This window comes from Silurus aristotelis, assembly GCF_946808225.1.
Source record: "Silurus aristotelis genome assembly, chromosome: 4".
Taxonomy (NCBI): domain Eukaryota; kingdom Metazoa; phylum Chordata; class Actinopteri; order Siluriformes; family Siluridae; genus Silurus; species Silurus aristotelis.
The window spans coordinates 32,225,389-32,251,900 of NC_139577.1; the positions used below are offsets into that span (position 1 = coordinate 32,225,389).

Sequence of the window (26,512 nt, forward strand, 5' to 3'; positions counted from 1 at the left end):
TGCGTTAACAAGTTATTTTTCACAGCCCTAATTAATACAAAAAATACATTTTCTTCTCTAATGAATGTATCCAAGCTGAACAACCACCATATAGAACACAAGCAGAGAAAAGATGATGATCAGGAACGTCTCTGTTCTCAGTCATGTTTACATCACTGACTCCCTCTGTCTCATCCACGTTAACCCCAGACTTCTTACTGCCTTCTGTCTGGTCGTTGTGAGCTTTATAAACTCGTCTACGTCTGGGGTGTGAGAGAGACAGGAAATGATACACCAGTGGTAGATTGAAAAAGCTGCGAATGACAGGAAATAGAGTGATGGGCTAAAAACGGCACAGTGAGAAGAGAAATTATTCATGATGTCGCCAAACAGATCAAAACCAAAGAAACGAGCCTGGATTAAAAAGTAGAAAGTACAGATATTTGTTTCTACCATCAGGGAATCTCTCATGAACACTTAAATGTTCTTCCCATTGTTCAATAGAAATAAAAATATGTGCAATACCACATTTTACTAATCTGAATTTTTACTTTACTGTGCAATAATGCTCTTTATTTGCACAGAAAAGTAAAAATGTAGGTTAGTAAAAAGTATATTTTTTGTAGCTATTTTTATTTATTATTATCATTTTTATTATTATTTTTATTGTACTTTTTTTTTTAAAGATGTGCAACTGGAAGCTTCTGTTCCCAAAACAAATTCCTTGTAAATGCAAACATACATACTCTTTCTGATTCTGATCTATCTGTCTGTCTGTCTGTCTGTGCCTCGCCTAATGATTCATGAATCGTTTGTGACGAACCGATTCGCTCTCGGTTCTCTGGTTGTGCAGTACAGGAGCGTGTGGAGGTTCTTCACTCAGTCGCCGGAGCTAGCGCAGGACAGTGAGCTAGCTCTGGGTGGATTAGAAGTTCTGGGTAGAACAGGAGCTCTGGGTGGATCAGAAGTTCTGGTTATTCTTGTACCATCACCCCCACAGCTCACACAATGAGGCTGAAAGTCGGATTTCTCCTCCGGAGTTTGTTAGTCATCGGTACATTTTTGGGGCTGGTGCTGCTCTGGTCCTCTCTGTTTCCCAAACCCGGAGATGAAACTCCCTTCGGCAAACTCGTGAGTGCTTTAAGTTCTTCTTTTCTCGATTCGATGTGTTGATTCATTCTTTACTTCTTTTCTCTTTTTATTTCTTTCGGCAGCCATTTTTTTTTTTGGTCTGTTGAGCGCCTACTTAGCAAACGTCAACATGCTAAAAACAAGCTAACCATGGACGTTGTCATGGAGATAGCAACACTCAGCTAGCAGAGAAACCCAAATAACAGCGTCCTCTTCAACAATAAAATGTATTATGTAAAGATAAAAATGCCATTTAAAGCAAGATAATGTTTTATATCTTTTATTACAGTTTGTTTAGATAAATCTGCAGTGTGTAGGGTAAATAAGCTAAGCTAAGAGCAGAACCCTGTAGGCATCAGACTGGACCTGAACCCGGAAGTGTGAACTGTGTTACTGTTGGACAACAACAAAAAAACTACTACAGAGAATGTTGACGTGTAATTTAGAGACCATGTGCAGGAACCAGTGTGGTACAGCATCAGTCTTATGTTCCCCTGGAGAACCTTCTGCTTTACATCAATCAGAGCTCCATTCACTCATTCATTTCATTCATTCTTTTATCCATCCATCCATTCATTCTTTCTTTATCACACTCATTTATTTTTTCATCCATTCACCGATTTCCAGATTCATTCAATCTTTCATCTACTAGTTTTATCCATTTATTTATTCTTTTGTTCATTTAGTCATTTCCCAGATTGGTTCACTCATTCTTTCATCCATTCATTCTCACATTTATTGATCCCACTTATTTATTCATTTGTTCCCACATTCATTCCTTCTTTCATTCATAGCCAGATTTGTGCATTCATTTCCTGATTCTTTCATTCTTGTATTCATTCATTCAATCAATCAATTTTCATATGTATTTTGTCATTCATTCATTCATTCATTCATTCATTTCCTCATTCTTTAAAGCAGTCATTCATTTGCACATTCTTCATTCTTTCATTTTCATATTCATTCATTTAATAAATTTTCATATGTATTTTGTCATTTATTTGTTCCTTTCCTCATTCATTCGTTCCTTTCCTCGTTCATTCGTTCCTTTCCTCGTTCATTCGTTCCTTTCCTCGTTCATTCGTTCCTTTCCTCGTTCATTCGTTCCTTTCCTCATTCATTAAAGCCATCATTCATTTCCACATTCTTTATTCATTCATTCTCACATTAATTTATTCTATTATTTATAAATTTTTCATTCAGCTATCTAAGCTTATTTTACATTCATTAATTCAGGAATGAATCTTGTCTTTTCCCAGTAACACTGTTAACACTGGAATGTTCCCTATATATCACACACACACACACACACACACACACACACACACACACACACACACACACGCATATCTGAGCAGTTTGGACTCATCAGAACACGTACTGACATGTTATTGGGACATTGGAGGAAACTGCAGGGAACCAAATGGACACTGAGAGAAACAACACAGAGATCAGGACTGTGGTTTTACTCAGATCCAGTCTGTATGAGGCGACACTGAGCAGGACATCGATCATCTTATTGACTAAAATACTGTACTTTAACTGAATATACCTTCTTCCCTGATTAGTTCAGCAGTAATGTATTTAATTAGATCCTGTTCCTGTTTTCTCTCTCTCTCTCTCTCTCTCTCTCTCTCTCTCTCTCTCTCTCTCTCTCTCTCTCTCTGTGTGTGTGTGTTTATGCTATCAGTCATGAGATTTAAGGCGGTAATGTGAAAAGACACGTGGCACTTTATCGTAGGCAAGGAGTTAATCATATCTTAGAATGTTGTATAACCTGGTTAATCATATTTCAGCATACGTTTATTCTTATTATGAGTACACATCCTGCACACACACACACACACACACACACACACACACACACACACACATTGTAGACATGAACAAAAAAACAAAGATTATTTACAGTAAAACAAATATGTTTGTATTCACCTGTGGGACCAGGAAGTCCTAGATTTGGTGTCTGACCTGGAGTTAGATCACATTTGCAAATCACATTTCTGATATTTTATATAAAAATAAAGCGATTTTTATTGCAGTATATTGAGGCATACAAAAAAAATAGGGCTGCAGCTATCGATTATTTTAGTGATCGACTTTTCTACAGATTAGTCAATCGATTAATCGAGTAACCGGATAAGAAGTACTTTTTCTTTATTAAAGAGCAGCACTAAATATACACGAGAAAATCAAGCGTTTCCCTTAAAAGTTGTTGGTTTCCTTTTAAGAAAAATGAACATTGTTATTAAATTGCAGTCTGTGGAAATAAAACTCATTCCCTTATTACATCAAAATACTAATATAGAAATAAAATGTAAAAAAATCTAGCTAGCTAAAAAAAAAAAAGGCTAGCAGATGGTGCGTCAGTAATAATGGTCCGTGGGGAAACAGTGTGTGGTTAAAAGGAATAAATGAAGCAAATTATTTGCCTCAATGTGCTTTTTTTTTTTTTTTTATTAAAATACCCGAGTTAATCGAGGAGTCTATTGCCTATTTTGTAAAATATTTTTACTAACCATAATCTCACATTTATTTTTTAAGATATTTCGCCTTTATTCTTGTAGTTTTTGAATGAATTTTTCAAGATTTTTTTTACATTATTCTCATAATTTAGACTTTATTTTCAAGATATTTTGCCTATATTATAATTTTGAATTTAATTTTGACTCTGTTCGATTATTATTATTTTTAATTTTTTTATGTGACACTAAAACCTCATCGTACTGTTCAAATGTTGATGTAAGAATCAAATGTTTCATACGATGGAAAGTCCTTGATTTTCCTCGATTGTTTGATCTCTAGTTTTTCTCATAACACCACCATCACCATCATATTTTCAGGAAGTGAGAGACGCCCCGAACCTTCCTGACAACAACGGAGATCAGTTCAAAGCCCCAATGCCCTGGCCTCATGTGGAAGGAGTGGAGGTGGACCTGGAGGCCATCAGGCAGAGAAATGAAGGAGACAAGCCCAAACCCATCCCCAATTTCAGAGCTGAGGATCAGCAGAACATCATTCAGAAGCAATACGTCACGTTTAAACCCCACACGAACATCTTCTCAGACCCGGTCCTGCGCAGAGGGAGCCTGGGCAACTTCGAACCCAGAGATCCAGAACCCCAAGGGGTCCCTGGGGGTCCGGGAGAGGGCAGTAAGCCGTTTGTTCTGGGAGCCGAGTATAAAGATGCCGTGCAGGCCAGCATAAGGGAGTTCGGATTCAACATGGTGGCCAGCGATATGATCTCACTGGACAGGACCATCGGCGACTTACGACATGAAGAGTGAGTATCATGGGGTGTCCCTAAAATCCTTTCTTTCTTTTTTTTTTTTCCCCCAACTACATTTCTTCCATCTAAACTTCCGGGTCACTTACCAGGAATTTAAGGGAATTGAAGGGATTTTATGGGAATTGTTCCGAAATTTGTGGAAATTGATATATACTGTATCTGTCTTGGTGAGTTTTCACGTAAATTACACAAATATTACATCCTGTTTTAAACATGACCGGATGTAATATTTGTGTAATTTACGTGAAAATTTGCCAAGACAGACATTTTTTCTCGAGGATGCAGGATTTGAGAGATGACGCCATGGATGAACGCACAGTGCATGTAGGGGGCGTGGCCTAAGTAACCCTGCAGTAAGTGTGCCGTGTGCATGCGATTGATTAATGCACTGCAACTATTTTGTAAATTCCCAGTTTATTCTCATTAATTCCCCTTCATTCCTATGGAAAGTTTCCAGATTTGAAATTTCCTGGAATTTTGCGACTCTAGTAACCATGCAGCTGCTGATCAGATGAAAAATGAAAGGCCAAGCCCCCCAGAAATGTGATGTAAACAATATAAATAATATTTTAGCATTGCAATGAAACCGAACACACATTTCATTTTCTGAGTACGTCATGTGACGTCCCACTTCCACTGCGTCCTCAAGCAGGTATTTTCCTCTGAATTACTGCTGATAATAAATCGAATCTAGAAACCAAGTCAGGCTCATTCACAAAGGAACCCTAGTTTGGGCATTGTTGTGGATACTATGTTATGGAAAGAGCGCTAACAGGCGGTTGTGTGAGACGCCCAGGTGTGGCAGGAAGGCAGGCCTTTCCACTTCAGCAGGGTCGGTGACATTCCCTCGCATTCAACTCTCATTTGCATAAACTAATGGAACAAATGTTAGAACACTGTTGTGTATAATTTTCCCACTAAGAGAGTTACGATCTCATTCATGGCCTTTGGCAGATTCATTTACTGCGTTCTTACTGAATCATCTGATCAAGTTAGCGTTCAGGGCCTTGCCGAAGGGCCCAGCAGTGGCTTCTTTCAACTCACAACCAAGTCCAATGTCTTAAGCAATGAGCTGCCATTACCTGCTCTAAAGTGCAGGATTGTGATGTTAAAAAAAAGACATGATAACAGTGGAACCTCGATAGTTGGCGACTTTTTATTTGGGACCGGACTGAGAGTAACTCGCGAAAAATCTATAGTTCGGCGGGAATCCGTGAGCGGAAAGTTCATTTCAAAACAGGGTTTGTACTAATAAATGACATAAAAAATGTTTGAAAAACAATTTTATTATTGTATTATTCAATTAACGTAGTAAATAAAACATTTATGACAAGTAATTCACAATTTTTGTTACTGTGTCACAAACGAGAGTCAAAACCGCGCCATTTTTCTTTTCTTCTCGTGAGGAGTCATAGAACGTAACCCCCGCGAGAATCGAGGTTGCACCGTGTATATAAATACATTATTTTACATTTTAACATGACAATTGATAAATGATAAAATTAGTGTTTTTTTTCTTTACGAAGTTCTGAACCGCTGTTCACAATAGAAATTCCCACGCTTGTCCCGGGACGCTCCAGAACATTTTTTTGCAAATATGTATGCGTTTTTATATTTTTGGTATTGAAGAATATTTGGGAGAAAAAATTTATATATATACACACACACACACACACACACACACACACACACACACACTCATAAGTCACTTATCTATACAGAATTGTTGTAATTCAGCCACATTGGAGGGTTTTCCAGCATGAACCGCCTTTTAAAGGTCATGTCACAGCATCTCAATAGGATTCAGGTCAGAATTTTCTTGTTCTTCAGCCATTTAGAGGTGGACTTGCTGGTGTGTTTTGGATAAGAACCCAAGTTTGCTTGAGCTTGAGGTCACGAACAGATGGCCAAGCATTCTCCTTCAGGATTTTTTGGTAAACAGCAGAATTTATGGTTCCATTTATCACAGCAAGTCTTCCAGGTCCTGAAGCAGCAAAACAGCCCCAGACCATCACACTACCACCACCATATTTCACTGTTGGTATGATGTTCTTTATCTGAAATGCGGTGGTACTTTTACGCCAGATGTAATGGGACACACACCTTCCAAAATGTTCTTTTGTCTCGTCAGTCCACAGAGTATTTTCCCAAAAGTCTTGGGGATCATCAAGATGTTTTCTGGCAAAACTGAGATGAGCCTTTATGTTCTTTTTTGCTCAGCGGTAGTTTTCGTCTTGGAACTCTGCCATGCAGACTATTTTTGCCGAGTCTCTTTCTCATGGTGGAGTCATGAACACTGACCTTAACTGAGGCAAGTGAGGCCTGCAGTTCTTTGGATTTTGTTGTGGGGTTTTTTGTAACCTCTTGGATGAGTCGTCACTGTGCTCTTGGGGTCTTTTGTGACCTCTTGGATGAGTCGTCACTGTGCTCTTGGGGTAATTTTGGTCAGAAGGCCACTCCTGGTAAGGTTCTCCACAGTTCCATGTTTTTGACATTTGTGAATAATGGCTCTCACTGTGGTTCTCTGTTGGCCCAAAGCTTTAGAAATGGCTTTATAACCTTTTCCAGATTGATAGATCTCAAATACTTTCTTTCACATGTCCAGCTTTTGAGGATCTTTTGGTCTACTTCACTTTGTCAGGCAGGTCCTATTTAAGAGATTTATTGATTTATCGGTGTGGCAGAAATCAGGCCTGGGTGTGGCTGGAGAAATTCAACTCAGGTGTGATAAACCACATTTTTAACAGGGGGGCAAACACTTTTTCACACAGGGCCATGTAGTTTTGAATTTTGTTTTTCCTCAATAATAAAAACCTCATTGCCTTCATTTAAAAACTGCATGTTGTGTCTCTTGTGTTATCTTTTACTAAGATTTAAATTAGTTTGATGATCTGAAACATTAAAGTGCGACAAACATGCAAAAAAAAAAAGAAACACCACTGTATATTGAGTTTTGTGGACGTCGCTACGTGCAAATGCGTAAAAAAAGTGTGCAAACCCGAATTATAATTTTTTTTATCTTCATTTGACTGATGCAAACATTTATTCACAAGTTTAATGATTAAAAAAAAAAAGAGTCAGAACGATTTAGTTGTTAAATATCTTCTGATCACTGACCATTACAACACGCTGCTGTAAAAATGAAGTGAACCGTTGGACGTGTTTTTGGAGGAAAGAACAATGAACGTTGCCTGAGCGCTCACACCTTTGTGGACTCTGTACCACACGTTAAACCGCACCCGGTTTTCAAACAAAAGTGAAGCAGATGCATCACACATTCCGCAAGTGTGAAATTGCGTTACTGAGCCGAAGCGCGAAGCTGCAGAAACGTTTTAAACAAATTGTTTGTGAATTGCGTAATTATTCTTTTAATTAAATCGTAATGTCGTTCATTTTTCCCCAGCATTCTCTACATTTATTTTCTGTTGCTGCATTTCTCACGCCCAAGCTCCCCACCCTCCAGAGCTATGCATGGCTTTGGTGGGAGGGGTTTTCTTTCTCTCACACTTCTCTATGGTATTCTCTAATTAGGGTCTCAAAATTCCAGGAATTTTCACCTTCCATGGGGATTAACAGGAATTAATGAAAATAAACTGGGAATTTACAAAATTGCAGGTTGGCCATTAACAAGGAACTTGAATGTAGTTGGAAAAAAAGACAATTTTGCAGGATAATTTTGGTCAAATGCGATTTCAGTTACATCACACTTATTGCAAAGCTACCGATGCCACGCCCCCTACAGGCACACAAAATAATATCAAAATGTCCGTCTTGCCGACATGAATTACATAAATATTACAGACATTCATGTTTAAAACTCGCTTTTTTTTAAGTTATTGTGCAATTAAAATATACTACCAATTAAATTAAAAATGTAATAAAGCATTTTTTTATCCGTTTACATGCTTTACGTTGCCACTTATATCGTAATTCGTTTGTCAGCTTATAACCCATAAATTCCTGGTAAGTTTTTAACTTAAAATTCCCCACATGACGCTCCCATTAAAAGTTTAAGGAAATTTACCGGAATTTTTTCTCGTCCCTTTGAAACCCTAATGGTAATTACTCGAGGTCAGTGTGTCTTTCTGAGTCAGCTATAGGGTTAAGGGCCTTGCTCAGGGGCCCAGGAGTGGCATCTTCTTGTAGATGTGATTTGAACTCATGACCTTCAGATCCTAAGTCCCTTCACTCATACTATCGTTTATGAAATGTCCTCTGGCAGGCAGCAAGCCACGTCTGAACTGCCGACTGACTAAACACGTATGTTTGACCTCTACATCTCTACGATTAAAACGTTCCCCCGTTGTCGAGAGACACGCCCCGATTGCGGCAGGCGCTTGGTGTTTACACCGTACCCAGAGGTCATGAACATGCCCTACTCCGTCTAAAAGATTTCTCATGCACCGATTGTTCCATTTCTCCTGAAGCGCTGCAGCTGCTTCACACAAAGCAAACAAATCAGACACGTGTCTACAACCGTATGCTTCACACCTGAGATTGAGAACACAAAATTCGTTCATTTATTCCTGCTAAATGTATTCGTAATGCTCATAGGTCTTTTACAGGAACTCGGATTGTTTATAAATAAACCCAGTGGTTCGCTGGGATTGCCTTTGTTTGGAGTGAAAACTCAAAACGTTCACAAAAAAAAAAAAAAAACTATTTCTTTCAGATTATTTATATATATTTTTTGGATCAGCCGAAAGTCCACAGTGAACGACGTGCACGTTAATCCTCATAAATCAATGCGATCCTCAGTGACGTAATGAAATTCAGCATTTTTCACTTTTTCACTGTTTTTACTTGTAACGTCGTTCGAATACCTCGCCGAGAGCAGTACGGTGCCCTGGAATCATCTTCCTAAAGAGAACGTTCTCACCTACTCATCAAATCTAGGGTTAGACTGAATTTGTTAAAGTGAGACAATTAACCGTATTGTCCTATACTGTGACATCTGAACCCCAGCTGGACTGTTAAACATACACTGTACATGCGGAACTTTGAGTTTCCCTCAGGAACGTATTAAGTGGCGCACAGCGAGTTTGTTTAGTCTCCGCCTCGCACTTTGAGTGCATTTTTTTTTTATTATTATTAATCTTAGACTAGAGTTAGCGCAGTGTCACTGTAGCTGCTCGCTCCGTACCGCAAATACGATTTGTAGCACGTTGTTTTGCGCACTTCCGTTTTTTTTTACGTTTTATGTCCAGAATTCCTTCGGAATGTTTTCCCAGTTAAATGATTTTATTTAATGCATATAATTTTATGCCAATTTAATCGAGTCCTCAATTTAATCAATATAATTTTTAAAAAGTGTGTTGCATTCATTTGATTTTATTCAAAAAAAAGATTTTTTTTATATTAAAAAATATAATTGTATATATTATTCAAGCAAATTTTTTTTCTTTAAAAGCGTGTTAAAAATGTGAACTAACTAACTTTAATAATAATAAACTACGTTAATAAACACTAGTATGCTACTGCATACTAAAACACACTGTACAACTGTGTACATCCCACTTTGTGGTAACAGTTTGAGGAAGAACCACATCTGAATTAGAAAGTCTGATGTTTCAACACTTTGGTCCATATAGTGTAGTTTTTCCGACCCCTAAATGATAAGTTTTGTAAAATGGACCACGAGTACATTTCTCTACTTGCGAGTTGTTAAAGGTTTGATAAATACTGTATCTGTATTTGCCCTGAAGTAGCTGTTAAAGCTTTAATCTCACTAAACCTCTTCGTTGTATCTAGACTGGGAGGTCGCATTAATGTGACCGTGAGCGTGGCTGTTCGTGCTTTTTGTTTTCCTCAGTTAAATGCACTTGAAGCTGCACTAGCAATAGGAAGGAAAGCAACAAATTAGCACATTGTTAATGTTTAACATATTTAATGATTTTGGGTGAAGTATTCCTTTAAATGTTCCCTTGAGAGGAGAAGGATGATGTCCACAAGTCTTCTGTCTTTGCTAGGCTCTATGCATATGCGCACACACACACACACACACACACACACACACACACACACCCTGAGATGCATTGGAATAATGTTCGTTTGGTATTTAGCACATGTTTTACCTCAGCAGGTTTCTCATGTTGCACATCAATGGCGTGTACAAGGGCACAGACTAACCAGACGAGTTCTACAATTACGGAAATGTCCGCCCTGTTCCTCAGAGTTAACAGAGCAGATGCACGTCACGCTCTTTCCCAACATCCTCTGGGAGCATTTATGGCCATCAGAAACGCGTTGGATGACGTCACAGCGGTGTTTATCAGACAAATCTGCAACAGAAATGTGCTAAAAAAAAAACCTGAAACATAGCTGGCGTGTTTAGCGGAGCTTTATGGTACGAGTTTGCCTACGATTTTGCATGTCAAATTTTATATCCATACTGGCAGATTTTTATACTGCAGTAATGATCGACTGATTTTACCAGTACCGGTGGACAAGTTGGATTTTAGCACATCGATAACCGATGAACCAACCGATGGTTTTTAAAATGGATACTGGATAAAAAAAGATACCAAAAAATGTTACTCGTGTAAGTAAAAAATTTACCAAATCATGAACATGTGCTGAAGGAAATAAATTATATTCATAAATATTGAGCAAAATGAGACTCGCATTCAAACTGAAACAAAGCGCAACACTCCAAATGAATAAAAAGACGCTTCCAATAAACAGCACATGGCATCAGCTTTTCACCTCTAGAGGCCGCTCTCCAACTATCGCGACACGGAAAAACTATCCGTATGGATATTTGCCCATCGTTCCAACATTTAACTATCAGTGCCGATCAGTCTGCTAAATTGATTCATCGGTTGACCTCTATTCATTAATGGGTCATAAAACACCTTGTCATTTATGGTTTTTCACAGACACGTGCATGTTCCTTTTGTTTCTATCTGACCATCTGGGAAATTTAATGCTATGAAGATTTCCTTTCACCAAACGAATATATAAATGTCCAGATGTTTCGCTTTCATTGATTTATTTTCATTGCAATATCCTGCCTTTAGCATGAGGAACAGCTTTACACACTTTCGACACTCAGTTCGTTTCTCCATTCAGCTGAAATACTTTGCCGTGTCTCTTGCCAAAGTTGTTCTTCACTAGTTGGAGATTTCTTTACTCTCCAGTTCATCCCAGAACAGTTTAACAGGATTTAGGTGTGGTGACTGGGCAGGTCGTTCCATGATAGATATCACTCCAAATGACTGTTTGCTCTCTAAATAACGCTTAAAGAACTTCGGCTCATTGTCTTGTTGTATGGGGAAGTCTGTTCCAATGAGCTACAGTCCAGACGGAACTACATGGTGCTGAAGTATGGAATGGTTGCCATGTTGGTTCAGGATTCCTTACACTTTCTAGAATAAGTCTCCAACATTCCCTGCTCCAAAAAAATCCCCAAACCATTACACTTCCACCTCGATATTTGGTTGTTAGGGTGATTCTTCTAACATCTCTCTGTTCTTAGTCTTACACAAGTTCTTACACCTTTCTTTCAGTTTTTCACTGTCCAGTTCTTGTGTTTTTGCCTTTTATCTAGTTTGTTGCATAGAAACAAAAGGACTATTTGTATGTTTATAAAAAAAAAAACAAACACAAAACACTGTGTTTCCACACTTTTGACAGTCACTATATAATCCAGTTCCAGTCAGAAAATTAGTTTAATACACAACCTCACCAGAAGGTGGTGCTGTCTGCCCTGTCTTTCTTAATTCCAGCCAGGATTGCATCAGAGACTTTTCTCCAAGAATGCACACTACACATATATTTGTATAAAAGACAAAACAATTATGTCCGAACTTACCAGAGATAAATACTCGTTTAATACTCAGTTGCAGGATTTATTATAGGCTGGTGAACTTGGAGGCCTGTAGCCAAACAATTAATTATGCATTTACATTACATATATAGATTTAAGAGTGAAGGCCTATGGTGCAGTTAATGTTCCTCTTCATCACGTTCAAGGGTTGAGATCAGAGCCCTAGAGCAGACCACTTCAGATCTTTGCTCCAACCTATGTAAAGCATAATCTTCATTAGGCTGGCTTTGTGCACAGGAGCACCGTCATGCTGGACCAGGTTCGGGTCTCCTAGTTGTTTCAAGTAATAGGAAACCTGAACACTACCATTAGCACAGGGCCTTAAAAAGTCTTAAACTCGCTGTTCTAGGTCTTAATTTTCCGATGTCCATGTAACGCTGCTTCTCACGCTAATTGAAATGCTCCTGCAGCACTTTAGAATGTTGTGGTGTTGTAGTTCTTTCTTTCGCTGGTCCAAATATAATGTAAAACGACTACAAATGAGACCAACATGCAACAGCCAATCAGCTTTCTTTTATTGCTATGAATCTCACTTGGATTGTACCACAGACATAAAACAGATTTGATTTCTTTTAGGTATATGGAAGTGCAAGTTTAGCGATATTTGGCTTAAAAAAAATTAACTTAGGGCTCGGTTAAGGACAGTTACTGATGGTCACAGTTCAGGGATGAGCTAAAACAGCTGGAAATGTCAGGTGTCCCAATACTTTTATCCACACAGTGTATAAAAAAAGAATAATTATAATAATATAAGCATTTTCCATGTGCTTAATTACCACTTTAACACTTTTTCGGTGGTTTATGGCAGTCCATCACCTGTGTGTGAGAGGTGTGTGTCTTTCCAAATCATGTCCAATCAACTGAATTCACCAGAAATTTGTAGAAACATCTTAAGGATGATCAGTGAAAACAGGATGCGCCTGAGCCCATTTTTGAGTGTCATGGCAACGACCATGAATAGTTTTTTTTTTTTTTTTTTTTTTTTTTTTTTTTTTGTACTTCCTTTTTTATCTTAAATAAATTTGCAAAGATTTGCAAACATCGGTGCATTGAAAAGCAATAAAAAAATTTATTAACACAATGAAATAAGAACAGAATAAACCTTTACAGGATCTCTCAGACATTGTTCACTATTCCAATCCCTGCCCCCGATGTGCTCCTGTGTCCCACATGAGTCATGGAAAATTAAACTTAAATCTTTATATATAATGTATGTATGCGGCTTCTCCCGTTAGGGGGCGCCACAGCAGATCATCCGTCTCCACACCTCCCTGTCCTCTACATCTGCCTCTTTCAAACCAACTACCTGCATGTCTTCCCTCACCACATTCATGAACCTCCTTCCTGGTGGCTTCATCCTCAGCATTCTCCTACTGATATACCCCATGTTCCTCCTCTGCACATGTCCAAACCATCTCAATCTCACCTCCCTCACCTTGTCTCCAAAACGTCCTAGCGTACTAGGAGCATGAAACACGCTATGCAGTTTTGCTAACCAGCCAATGATGCTAGTACATGCTGAGGATGTAGCATGTAAATCAAACATTCATTGTTTGCATCCTTTAATTTATTTATTTTTTTTGTTGAAATTTTTAGCTGTTTTTTTTTTATTTTTGTGGAAATGAAACAATGAACATGAGTTTAGTTGTGTATATTCTCGCTATCGGTATATTCAGAACCGGCACACAAAAGATTATAAAAAAAAAAAAAAAAGATGCGTCACTGTTGAATAATATAGAAAGGAAATAGGCTGTGATTCGTGTGTGTGTGTGTGTGTGTGTGTGTGTGTGTGTGTGTGTGTGTGGATGATGTATTGTACTTTAATTTCTTTTTCACCTTTTCCTAAAACTCTTTTCCTGTTGTGTTCTTCCAGGCTACATCTTGGACCGGAAGCTTTCTGATCCAACTCCCCCCCCACTCACACACACACACACACACACACACACACACACACACACACACACACACACGCTTACACTTTTCACACAGCCTTTTACAAAGCGAGGTCATCTCCATTACACAAATTGTCTTTCTCGCATTTGCTCCTTTATTCGCTGCCACACACACGCACACACACCCATGTTACTCAAAAAGCCTTCACACACACACACACACACACACACTGTAATTTCTCGCTCTTTTGCTTTCTCGTTCACGTACACTCTCCTTTCTTTTCTCACCGTCGCCCACGCTTTGTTCGGCTCGTTTGCTCTTCTGTCGGTTCTTCGCTCCAGGAGTTTGTGTGTGTGTGTCTGTGTGTGTGTGTGTGTGTGTGTGTGTGTGTGTGTGTTTGTTGTTAGCAGCAGATTCTCTCCAACGAGACTCGTTAGTTCAGGTGCAGACTTGACTGTAAACCTGCATAAGGGCCAGGACGTCATGGAGGCAAGCGGCTCTACCTGTTCTGTCGCCTGGGTCTCACACTGTGATCTAAAACAGCAAACACACTAATAAGAGCATTTCTGCTCCTCTGGAGAAGGAAAAACCAGAGGGTTTCTCAACCCGAGAATTCGTACTTCTGGTCTAGGTACACTTCAGTCACTTTTTAACGTTAACGACGCGACGCATCCGTTTAAAGAAAAGTTTATTTGCTGACACAATATTCTAAAATATTCTTTCAACCAAGCAGCCATTTTATTAAAAGCTGTTTTTAAAATGTAAACTGTTGATGTTCCCAAATGTTATTAATAATAAACAGTTAAAAAAAAAAAGCCAGCAGTTTTAAGGTTTGCATTTCTGCCTCTAACTGTACAGAAATGTAACCGAACCGTGACCTTTTGTGTAACTTCACACGCCTAATGTGTGTGTGTGTGTGTGTGTGTGCGTGCGCGCGCTATAATTTCTCTCAAACACAGTTTAGGCTGATGGTTCAAGATTTGCATCAAGATGCGAATCACATCTGCAGTTATGGAGATGCACGACCCTATGAAGGTCTTGAGGCACTTCTTATCTTGTGGTTCCTCTTTTCTGAAGACCACCAGTAACTACTGTAACAGCAATCATTTGAAGCTCAGTATAAAGTCTCGAGTCAATTACAAATAAGGACAAATCAGTTTGTTTTCATGAAAGTGAATACGTACACTATATGGACAAAAAATATTGGGACACCTGACTTTCTCAGCCATATGTGGTTCTTCTCTAAACCGAGTTTGGGTGTAGGCGTGAGGGCACCAGATGCTGAGCTCCATTTCGTTTGATCATATTCTATATTTCCAACAGTATTGGGTCACCTGGTCATAAGTTCAGTATGTGATTTTTGAGCATCGCATTCCACATTGTCCCAATTTTCTCTTCTAATTCCCTCCACTCTTCTGGGAAGATGTTCCACTAGATTTTGTTGTGTGTTTATGGATATTTGTGTTTATCAGCCACAAGAGTGTTATGAAAGGCAGGTACTGATGTAGGTGAGGAGACCTGGGGTGCAGTCAGCGTTCACATTCATCCCAAAGGTGTTCAGTAGGGATGAGATCAGAGCTCTATAGCAGCAAGATCTTCCTCTTTGAAGCATGTAAACCAGATCTTCATGGAGCTCACTTTGTGCACAGGGGCATCACCATGCTGGAACAGGTTTGGGTTTCCAAGTTGAAGTGAATGCAAAATCTTATTATAGCACATCTAATGCTGGCTTTGAGCACAGGAGCATTGTCGTACTGGAACAGAATTGGGTCTCCTAGTTCAAAGGATGGAAAAATGTCATCCAGGGACGCCATAAATCGTGTGCCGCCATCTTTGTAGTACCATTTTGGAGAAGAACTACATGTGGCTGGAAAAGTCAGGTGTCCCAATACTTTTGTCCATATTGTGTATTAATAAATCCTTAAAGAGGATCTAACACACCTCACAAAACTCACACACACTCGTTGCTCATCTCAATTCATTCCACCACCCATATTATATTTATATTTAATCATATTATACTGTTAACATGCTGTTCACAACATTGTGTTTGTGTTTATAAGTACACTCGTGTTTACAAGTACACTCTTTTGCATATTGTACTGTATAACACATTAAACAGCAGGTTTACTGGTGGCGCGATTTTCTGTTTTGTGTATTTGTCCCACACTGTCCCACACTTGTGTGGTGTAGCTCTGTGTTGTGTGGTGTAGCTCTGAGTTGTGTGGTGTAGCTCTGTGTTGTGTTTTGCAGCTCTGTGTTGCTGCTCTGTGTTGTGTGGTGTAGCGCTGTGTTGTGTGGTGTAGCGCTGTGTTGTGTGGTGTAGCGCTGTGTTGTGTGGTGTAGCGCTGTGTTGTGTGGTGTAGCGCTGTGTTGTGTGGTGTAGCGCTGTGTTGTGTGGTGTAGCGCTGTGTTGTGTGGTGTAGCGCTGTGTTGTGTGGTGTAGCTCTGAGTTGTGTGGTGTAGCTCTGAGTTGTGTGGTGTAGCGCTGTGTTGTGTGGTGTAGCGCTGAGTTGTGTGGTGTAGCGCTGTGTTGTGTGGTGTAGCGCTGTGTTGTGTGGTGTAGCGCTGAGTTGTGTGGTGTAGCGCTGTGTTGTGTGGTGTAGTGCCAGGGTTCTGGAGGAACTTTGTTTCATTTCACTGTGTACTGCGTCAGAGATATATATACAGTGAGGAAAATAAGTATTTGAACACGCTGCTATTTTGCAAGTTTTTCCACTTAGAAATCATGGAGGGGTCTAAAATTGTCATCGTAGGTGCATGTCCACTGTGAGAGACATAATCTAAAAAAAAAAAATCCAGAAATCACAATGTATGATTTTTTTATTATTTATTTGTATGATACAGCTGCAAATAAGTATTTGAACACCTGAGAAAGACAATGTTAATATTTGGTACAGTAGCCTTTGTTTGCAATTACAGAGGTCAAACGTTTCCTGTAGTTTTTCACCAGGTTTGCACACACTGCAGGAGGGATTTTGGCCCACTCCTCCACACAGATCTTCTCTAGATCAGTCAGGTTTCTGGCCTGTCGCTGAGAAACACGGAGTTTGAGCTCCCTCCAAAGATTCTCTATTGGGTTTAGGTCTGGAGACTGGCTAGGCCACGCCAGAACCTTGATATGCTTCTTACAGAGCCACTCCTTGGTTATCCTGGCTGTGTGCTTCGGGTCATTGTCATGTTGGAAGACCCAGCCTCGACCCATCTTCAATGCTCTAACTGAGGGAAGGAGGTTGTTCCCCAAAATCTCGCAATACATGGCCCCGGTCATCCTCTCCTTAATACAGTGCAGTCGCCCTGTCCCATGTGCAGAAAAACACCCCCAAAGCATGATGCTACCACCCCCATGCTTCACAGTAGGGATGGTATTCATCATTCTTCTTCCTCCAAACATGTTTAGTGGAATGATGACCCAAAAGTTCTATTTTGGTCTCATCTGACCACATGACTTTCTCCCATGACTCCTCTGGATAATCCAAATGGTCATTGGCAAACTTAAGACGTGCCTGGACATGTGCTGGTTTAAACAGGAGAACCTTCCGTGCCATGCATGATTTCAAACCATGACGTCTTAGTGTATTACCAAAAGTAACCTTGGAAACGGTGGTCCCAGCTCTTTACAGGTCATTGACCAGCTCCTCCCGTGTAGTTCTGGGCTGATTTCTCACCTTCCTTAGGATCATTGAGACCCCACGAGGTGAGATCTTGCATGGAGCCCCAGTCCGAGGGAGATTGACAGTCATGTTTAGCTTCTTCCATTTTCTAATGATTGCTCCAACAGTGGACCTTTTTTCACCAAGCTGCTTGGCAATTTCCCCGTAGCCCTTTCCAGCCTTGTGGAGGTGTACAATTTTGTCTCTAGTGTCTTTGGACAGCTCTTTGGTCTTGGCCATGTTAGTAGTTGGATTCTTACTGATTGTACGGGGTGGACAGGTGTCTTTATGCAGCTAACGACCTCAAACAGGTGCATCTAGTTTAGGATAATAAATGTAGTGGAGGTGGACATTTTAAAGGCAGACTAACAGGTCTTTGAGGGACAGAATTCTAGCTGATAGACAGGTGTTCAAATACTTATTTGCAGCTGTATCATACAAATAAATAGTTTAAAAATCATATATTGTGATTTCTGGATTTTTTTTTTTAGATTATGTCTCTCACAGTGGACATGCACCTACGATGAAAATTTCAGACCCCTCCATGATTTCTAAGTGGGAGAACTTGCAAAATAGCAGGGTGTTCAAATACTTATTTTCCTCACTGTATATATATATATATATATATATATATATATATATATATATATATATATATATATATATATATATATATATATATATATATATGGTAGAAATGTCAATAAAAACATCTGGACTTGACTTGACCTTTCTATTGATTTGGTGGATATGTAGCCAAAACTATGTTCACCTCTGACCGTGGTACTTGTAAGTGGTTCTTCAATGTTAGCACACAACAGTTTGCAATGTTCTTGTATGCTCAGGGTTGCAAAGTGGTGGAAAATGTCTGGTAAATTTCCAGAAACTTTCAATGGAAACTTCATCTGGGAAATGTTGGAAATATGCCAAGTTGGAAAATCACCAAGGAATTGCTGAGATATGTGGGGAAATGTGTATAAACTGGATGATTACAAACATTTAGTTTTGGTCTGAAGCTAATATGCATGCAAACGCTGGACTTCCCAATCTGCACTGATGATTAAGGCCACCACAGAGTCAAAAAAAGGTCTTTAGTAGCTCTTCCTGCAAGCACATATGGGTCCTGTATGATGTCCAACAAGCACATTTAGGTCCTGTATGATGTCCAACAAGCACATATGGGTCCTGTATGATGTCCAACATGCACGTATAGGTCCTGTATGATGTTTATCAAGCACGTATGGGTCCCATATGATGTTCATCAAGCACGTATGTCCGACAAGAACCAGGTGTCCACAAATGTATGTCCATTTAGTATATTTTATTGGTGTGTATACAAACTAGTTCCTTGAGTCTCATTTTCCGTCTGTCTGACTTGTGGCACAGGTTATCTAAATAAATGCTGTGTCTTAATTCCTGCCACAGGATGCAAGAGTGTGTCAGATTTGTACACACACACACACACACACACACACACACACACACAAACACGTTTATGAAGAGCACAAGTGTGCTTTGATAGGGTCTTGTATTTACACAAGTGTGTCCCCATGATCAGTAAGATTAGTCAATTATTAAACGGCACACACTCGAGCTTTTTTTCACTCTGCGTAACGCCCGAGTTGTTTGTTATATCATGCATAGACACACGCATAGACACACGCATAGACACACGCATAGACACACGCATAGACACACGCATAGACACACGCGCACGCACACACACACACACACCTTTCTTCACTGATTGTGTCTGATCTGGTAGAGCTTACAGAGGCTTAAAATAAACCCAGGCTGTGGAGTTTATGTCTAACTTTGTGCGTGTGCGTGCGCGTGTGTGTGTGTGTGTGTGTGTGTGTGTGCGTTGAGTACACACTTCTCAAACTGCAGAGTAAGTGAGAGTGTGTGAGGAAAAAAAAAAGAGGAAATGGCACTGGGCTTGGCAGTGTTGTGTTCCACAGAGAGGAAACCATGAGTAACTTGCTGCCTTCCTCTGTGTGTGTGTGTGTGTGTGTGTGTGTGTGTGTGTGTGTGTGTGTGTGTGGATCCTGTTACAGCAGCAGCAGCATACTGAGCCCTTCATCTTGTTTGTGTGTGCAAGCGTCTATGAAACTTGCATACACACACACTTCACTCTTAACTGTGATATATAACCACTGTAGTTACATCCGTGTATATAAAGTGTGTGTGTGTGTGTGTGTGTGTGTGTGTGTGTGTGTGTGTGTGTGTGTGTGTTTAGGTGTAAGTACTGGCACTACGACGAGAACCTGCTGACGTCGAGCGTGGTGATCGTGTTCCATAACGAGGGCTGGTCCACTCTGATGAGGACCGTGCACAGCGTCATCAAGAGGACGCCGCCCAAATACCTCGCCGAGATCGTCATGATCGACGACTTCAGCAACAAAGGTATCACGTGCACGGACGGTGGTCACGGATACACCGAGAACACACACCTCACCGCTCACGTTCTTACCAGAGTGGGAATCGTCTGCTATGGTGGATCCAGCCATGATACAGCAGCGCACAAAGGGTTAAGGGCCTTGCTCAAGGGCCCAATAGGGATCTTGGTGATACCGGGGTTCAATCTGCGATCTTCCGACCTGAGCTAGGGATCAGAAGCCCTTCCTTGAACGCAACAGAGAAAAGACTCCATTGTTGGGATGGCTTCATATATCCCAGTGATGTTAGGAAGCAGGGGTCAGAGTGCAGGGCCAAAAATGATACAGCGCCCCCTGGAGCTCTGATGGTCAAGGGCCCCAAAAGTGGCAGCTTTGCAATACCAGAACTCGAAACCACTAACCTTCTGATCAGTAACCCAGTGCTTCAACCAATAAGTTACCACCTGGATTACTAGGTGCTTTTCAAAACCAACCTGAGAGGAAATGTGTACAAAATCTTCACACTCACAAAACACAGAACAGAACAAGATGAAATAAACTCGAATCTGATTGGTCAGAACATGTGTGTTATTTTAATATAACAGTCTGATTCGTTCCAGCTGTAACATGGAGTAGTAACTCACTCAGCGGTCAAGGCTCTGGGTTACTAATAGGAAGGCGCCCAGAATCGCCAAGCTGCGACTTTTGGGCCCTTAAGCAAGTGTCTTAACCCTCAACTGATCCGTTGTAAGTCTCTCTGTGTAAAAGGGAGTCTGCCGAATGCTGGAAATGTGTCACAGTTAATAATCTTGGTTTTTTTGTTGTTGTTGGAGGACGTTTATGTAAAAGTGATGTAGAAGGAAGTTTCAGTCTCGGTTATGATTTTAGTTTTCTCAGGGAATTAACAAGGTGTGTGTGTGTGTGTGTGTGTGTGTGTGTCTATATGTTTGGGAGAGAAAAAGTTGCAGTTGTAACAGGAACTCATTTGTCTCATTGACGTTCCTCAGCAATTCATCTAATTATAAACTATTCAAATCTGTGGTATTAATTATCCCTGGCCAGCATCCTGCCACTGCACACACTCTTCCTGTATAAACGTTCGTGTAGCAGCTTGTTCTGAATCGCAGCATTCCTTACGTGCACTCTAGCGCCAAAAGTATTGGGACACCCGACTTTTTTTTGTTGTTGTTTTTATAGCTATATTTGGTATTGGATGTCCTCGGATATGGTATCAGTGAATTTTACATACCCACACACACACACACACACTCACTCTCTCTCTCTCTCTCTCTCTCTCTCTCTCTCTCTTTCTAGTTCACCTGAAGGAGAGGTTAGAGGAGTACATTAAACAGTGGAATGGCCTGGTCAAGCTGTTCCGCAATGAAAAGAGAGAAGGGCTGATACAAGCAAGGAGTATAGGAGCACGGAAAGCCAGTCTGGGACAGGTATCGTGTGTGTGTGTGTGTGTGTGTGTGTGTGTGTGTGTGTGTGTGTGTGTGTGTGTGTGTGTGTGTGTGTGTGTGTGTGTGTGTGTGCGCTATAGACAAACTGTTCATTTAGATGTAAGTGTTTGTCCTCTGTGTGATTGTGTATGTGATCATATCTAACTTTCTTCAGGTGTTGATCTACCTGGATGCTCATTGTGAAGTGGGGATAAATTGGTACGCTCCGCTCGTGGCCCCCATATCCAAAGACCGGTACGGCTTTTCGAACTATTTGTCCATAATTATAAGTAAATTAAGGAGAATTTTACGTCTACATTAGGGGGTGTAACGGTACACAAAATTCCCGGGTTCGGTACGTACCTCGGTTTTTAAATCCCATTTCTGTTCAATTTCATTTGAAGTTTGGGGGAAGAAACGCAAAACATAAAATTGCTTGTCGTTTTTTTATTAAAGCAGTTTATTATTATTAACATTTGTGAACATCAACAGATTCGAGTTTATTTAAAAAATTTACCATAAAATGTCTGCTTGATTCAATAATATTCAATAATAAATAATTAATAATAAATAAATATATACAAATTTTATCGAATAAATTAAAGCAATACACTTTCTTTTATTTTATCATTTTAATATATTATTATTTATATTTTTTTATCGATTTAATTGGCAGTAATTCTGATCGAATCCTTTCCATGATCTCATCCGATCGCTTATTTCTGCACTTAAAAAGTATTTGTAGCTTATTTTAACAAACAAATACACCGCAAATGACCGTAATGTAAACATAATTGAACACTTACCCATGTGGTAGTGGTTGATTGCGAGTGTGAGACGCGCACCACGCTCGTAACCTCCTCGGTTTCCATGGTAATTCTATTTACTTTCGTTTTCACAGCACCATCACTGATTTTCTTGGGGGACATTTTTCAAGATTTCTAGTGAAATAAAAATATAACACTAAAAAAAGTTACGTTTTTGCTGCACTGAACAACGAGAGCGACCGAGTGATACGTCATCAACTAAGCGACTGATGCGACCCTCCGCCGAAAAACGTGAACCGGCAGCATGGGTTTGGTCGTGCCTTCGAAATTTTACGAGTAAGTTCGCTCGTATCTCCGTTTGCTCGTACTATAGGTTGCTCGTACAACAGGGTTTTACCGTAACAGTGAAAATTCCAGGTGTAAACATGCGGTCCATCATTAATGCGTTCCCATAGGAACTCAGATTTTAACTATGTTCCACACGTAAAAAGGATTGCATTCGGTACACACGTGCACCGAACTGAAAGCGCTGTACTGAATAAAATCGTTACGAACACGTGTACCGTTATACCCCTAGACTACACTGATGTTATTTCAAATTCTTTGCCTTGGTGCAGTTACCCAGGCCTGTACTATTGTTTGAATATATTTACCTCCATTTGTTTTGACATTAACTAGATGTCTCTATTTGAATGAAACGCAGGATTTCTCGCGGACGCACAGCCGAGGTCTGAATCCTCACTCGGCTATGATAGCTTTTAAGACCATGCCTGAAATGGGTTAGATAATGCTTCCGACTGTACTTCCTGTCCGTCACGCAGGATAACACAGGCGCTGTGTTGACCTTTTGCAGAACGGTCTGCACGGTGCCTCTGATAGATTACGTAGATGGCAATGATTATACGATAGAGCCTCAGCAGGGAGGGGATGAAGACGGCCTGGCGCGAGGAGCCTGGGACTGGAGCCTGCTGTGGAAAAGAGTTCCGCTCAACAGCAGGGAGAAGAAGAAGAGAAAGCAAAAGACCGAGCCTTATCGGTAAACGAGTTTGCCGTGCAGCATGGTCATTAAACCCTCCCCCACCCCCCGTCTCTCTTCTGTTGTGTGTCGTGTGTGTTTTTTTTCCCCACCCTTTTCCATCTCTGTGGCTGCGATTGTGTGCGAATGCGTGAATGTGTGTGGGTTACGTTTGCATGGGTTGTCCTCTCCCTCTTTCCCTTCATCTTCCATCGCTGCTGTTAGAACGGTGTGCACGGTGCCACTCATTGACTCCATTAATGGTCAGACCTACTCCATCGAGCCCCAGGGCGGGGGGGACGAGGATGGCTTTGCCAGAGGAGCATGGGACTGGAGCATGCTGTGGAAGCGAGTGCCGCTCGGTAGCCGAGAGAAGGACATGAGATTAACTAAAACTGAGCCTTATCGGTAATTTACAACTTAATTTCAAAGAAATTGGTGATATGTATTAATTATCAGATTGGTGGTGGGTGGGCATGTGCATTGTGCTTTCAAACTCGATCTTTCTTTCATAAAAAAAAAAAAATTATAATTATTTTAACAAGCTTAACCGCTACAGCGCCTGTCAAAAGTGTTTCTAAAAAAAAAAAATAGTCTGATCTTCTCTCCTGTTCTCCGTCTTACACGGGTTTTTCTGTTAGAGATACAAATGTCACATTTGGACTCCACAGAACTTTCTTCCACTCATTCATTGTTTAAATCTTGTGTTTTTTTGCCTTTTATCTATTTGGTTGCATAGAAACAAAAGAAACATCTATAAAAGTAAAAATTAAAATTAAAAATATAAAAGACACGGGTGTTTCCACACTTTTGACACGCTCTGAATAATCCAGTACATTACTGCTGGCCTGCAATGCAATTTATACCAATTAGTGTTCTAATGCAAATTATTCAAATGTATGCTAATTAGTTGCTTTAATTGCTTTGCTTTTATCGCATGTATTCATAAACCCCGAATCACTCCGAAATAAAGATTGATGAAAAAGTATTTTCCGGACAGTAAGACATTAGTGAAAATGACATCTGTTTGTTTTGCGTTCATTGTAAGGCTCAATTCGGATCGTTATATATGATAAATTTTCAGCAATTGGTTTCTCGTTTTAACAAGGTATGTATTACGTATTGTTCGGAAGATACGCCTAATGAAAAGGACCTCACTCCGCAGCTCCCTGGAACTCCATTTTGAAACAAACCCAGCCCCATGCTTACGTAGCTGTCTAAACACACATTAACCCAGGTGTGGGTGGAGCAGACTGACCTGATATTTAGAATGGCAAATACAAATTTTCATAAACCTAAACGTCCAAAACAGCAGCTGATTCACGAACAGACTGTGTGCACCGTGTTATATTACAGACGTTTCCTTTTACTTTCCCTCACATCTTCAAGGACCTAGCAGTGTCCGGTCTGAGATATCTTACAAAGCCTGTTTTACACCATGTAATGACACGGCGCACAATTCATGGTGTTTACCGGTGTTTACTGTTCCATTAAATCTTAACATACAAGCTGCTGTGTTCTATAACCTTATTATTAATATAATTTCCACTACGGCTGTTTTAGTGTCTAAACTTTCTGAAAATGTAAAGGCTTGCTGTGTGTGTGTGTGTGTGTGTGTGTGTGTGTGTGTGTGTGTGTGTGTGTGTGTGTGTGTGTGTGTGTGTGTGTGTGTGTGTGTGGCAGCAGCAGTGGCGTGCTTGTAAAACATTGGGTCTAAAATGTTCACACCTGAGTGTCTTAGATATGATCGAGAATGGAACTGAAACAGGTTATGAAAAACTGAATAGATTAGTCCAGTTACTTTAAGGAGCACGTCTCATGGGACACCAGTCTAAGGGGATTTTACATAGTGCATGAGGTTTACTGTGTGTGTGTGTGTGTGTGTGTGTGTGTGTGTGTGTGAGGTCTCCTGCGATGGCCGGTGGGCTGTTTGCTATAGAACGAGATTTCTTCTTCGAGTTGGGCCTCTATGATCCTGGTCTTCAGATCTGGGGTGGAGAGAACTTTGAGATATCGTACAAGGTAAAGAAGTCTTATAATTAGTCTGGAGCTTATGTAATGATATCTGAATGAACTGTACATTTAGGTGTGTGTGTGTGTGTGTGTGTGTGTGTGTGTGTGTGTGTGTGTGTGTGTGTTCAGATCTGGCAGTGCGGAGGGCAGCTACTGTTCACTCCCTGCTCTCGTGTAGGACACATCTACCGTCTGCAGGGGTGGGCCGGAAACCCACCCCCTGCTCATGTCGGCTCCTCCCCCACACTTAAGGTTTGGTTTATGTTACAATTTATTTATTTTTTTTGATTGGAATACAGAAGTTTTGGGACACCTGGCTTTTTGAGCCACATGTGTTTTTTCTGCAGACTTGGAAGCACACAATTGTATAGAATGTTTTTGAACAAACCACAAACCTCTTGTATATTAACTGGAGCCTTGTTGGTCTGGTTTGTTTTCGTTCGCTTGTACAGAATTACGTGCGGGTGGTGGAGGTGTGGTGGGACGAGTACAAAGATTATTTTTACGCCAGCCGCCCCGAGACGCTCACCCTGGCTTACGGAGACATCAGCCCTCTGAAGAAGTTCAGGGAAGAGCATCGCTGCAAGAGCTTCAAGTGGTTCATGGAGGAGGTGGCTTACGACATCCCCGTCCACTACCCACTGCCTCCGAAAAACGTGGAGTGGGGCGAGGTGCGTGGCTCAGCAACGGTGCACTACAGGAAGTTCATACGCAGCACGTTATATAGAGTACGATATAAGTGGGCGGAGCCGAGTTCATATAAAGTGAAGGCGTCTCTGATTTCAGATCCGTGGATATGAAACAAATTACTGCATTGACAGCATGGGACACACCAACGGGGGGAGCGTGGAGATCGGACCGTGCCACAGGATGGGGGGGAATCAGGTGAGAAGTGGCTGCATTCGTGTTTTAAGATGAATCTGGAATTTATTCACATTGTGTCTTTTATGTGAACTATGAATATTATATACACCAACCAGACATTACATTATGACATTATAACATTGAGTGGAAGTGAAAACACTGGTGATCTTCTCATCATGGCTCCTGCTAGTGGGTGGAGATATTTATTAGGCAGCAAGTGAAGACTTTTTCCTCAAAATTGACGTGTTAAAAGCAGGAAA

General features: G+C 40.4%; 1 protein-coding gene across 2 annotated transcripts in view; it reads left to right on the top strand.

Annotated features, from left to right (window-relative positions):
- Positions 1-787: 787 nt before the first annotated feature.
- galnt7 (UDP-N-acetyl-alpha-D-galactosamine: polypeptide N-acetylgalactosaminyltransferase 7) overlaps positions 788-26,512 on the top strand; it is a 30,497-nt gene continuing 4,772 nt past the window's right edge. The window contains exons 1-10 of one of the 2 annotated variants that reach the window (XM_083538730.1): positions 788-1,110; positions 3,954-4,393; positions 20,013-20,179; positions 21,466-21,596; positions 21,769-21,848; positions 23,214-23,396; positions 25,280-25,397; positions 25,518-25,640; positions 25,841-26,059; positions 26,175-26,273. In XM_083538730.1, coding sequence (XP_083394856.1) covers positions 988-1,110; positions 3,954-4,393; positions 20,013-20,179; positions 21,466-21,596; positions 21,769-21,848; positions 23,214-23,396; positions 25,280-25,397; positions 25,518-25,640; positions 25,841-26,059; positions 26,175-26,273 — 1,683 coding nt within the window. In that variant the 5' untranslated portion in view covers positions 788-987. Of the gene's footprint in view, positions 1,111-3,953; positions 4,394-20,012; positions 20,180-21,465; positions 21,597-21,768; positions 21,849-23,213; positions 23,397-23,600; positions 23,784-25,279; positions 25,398-25,517; positions 25,641-25,840; positions 26,060-26,174; positions 26,274-26,512 lie in introns of both variants that reach the window. The other variant, XM_083538729.1, reaches the window with a different exon arrangement.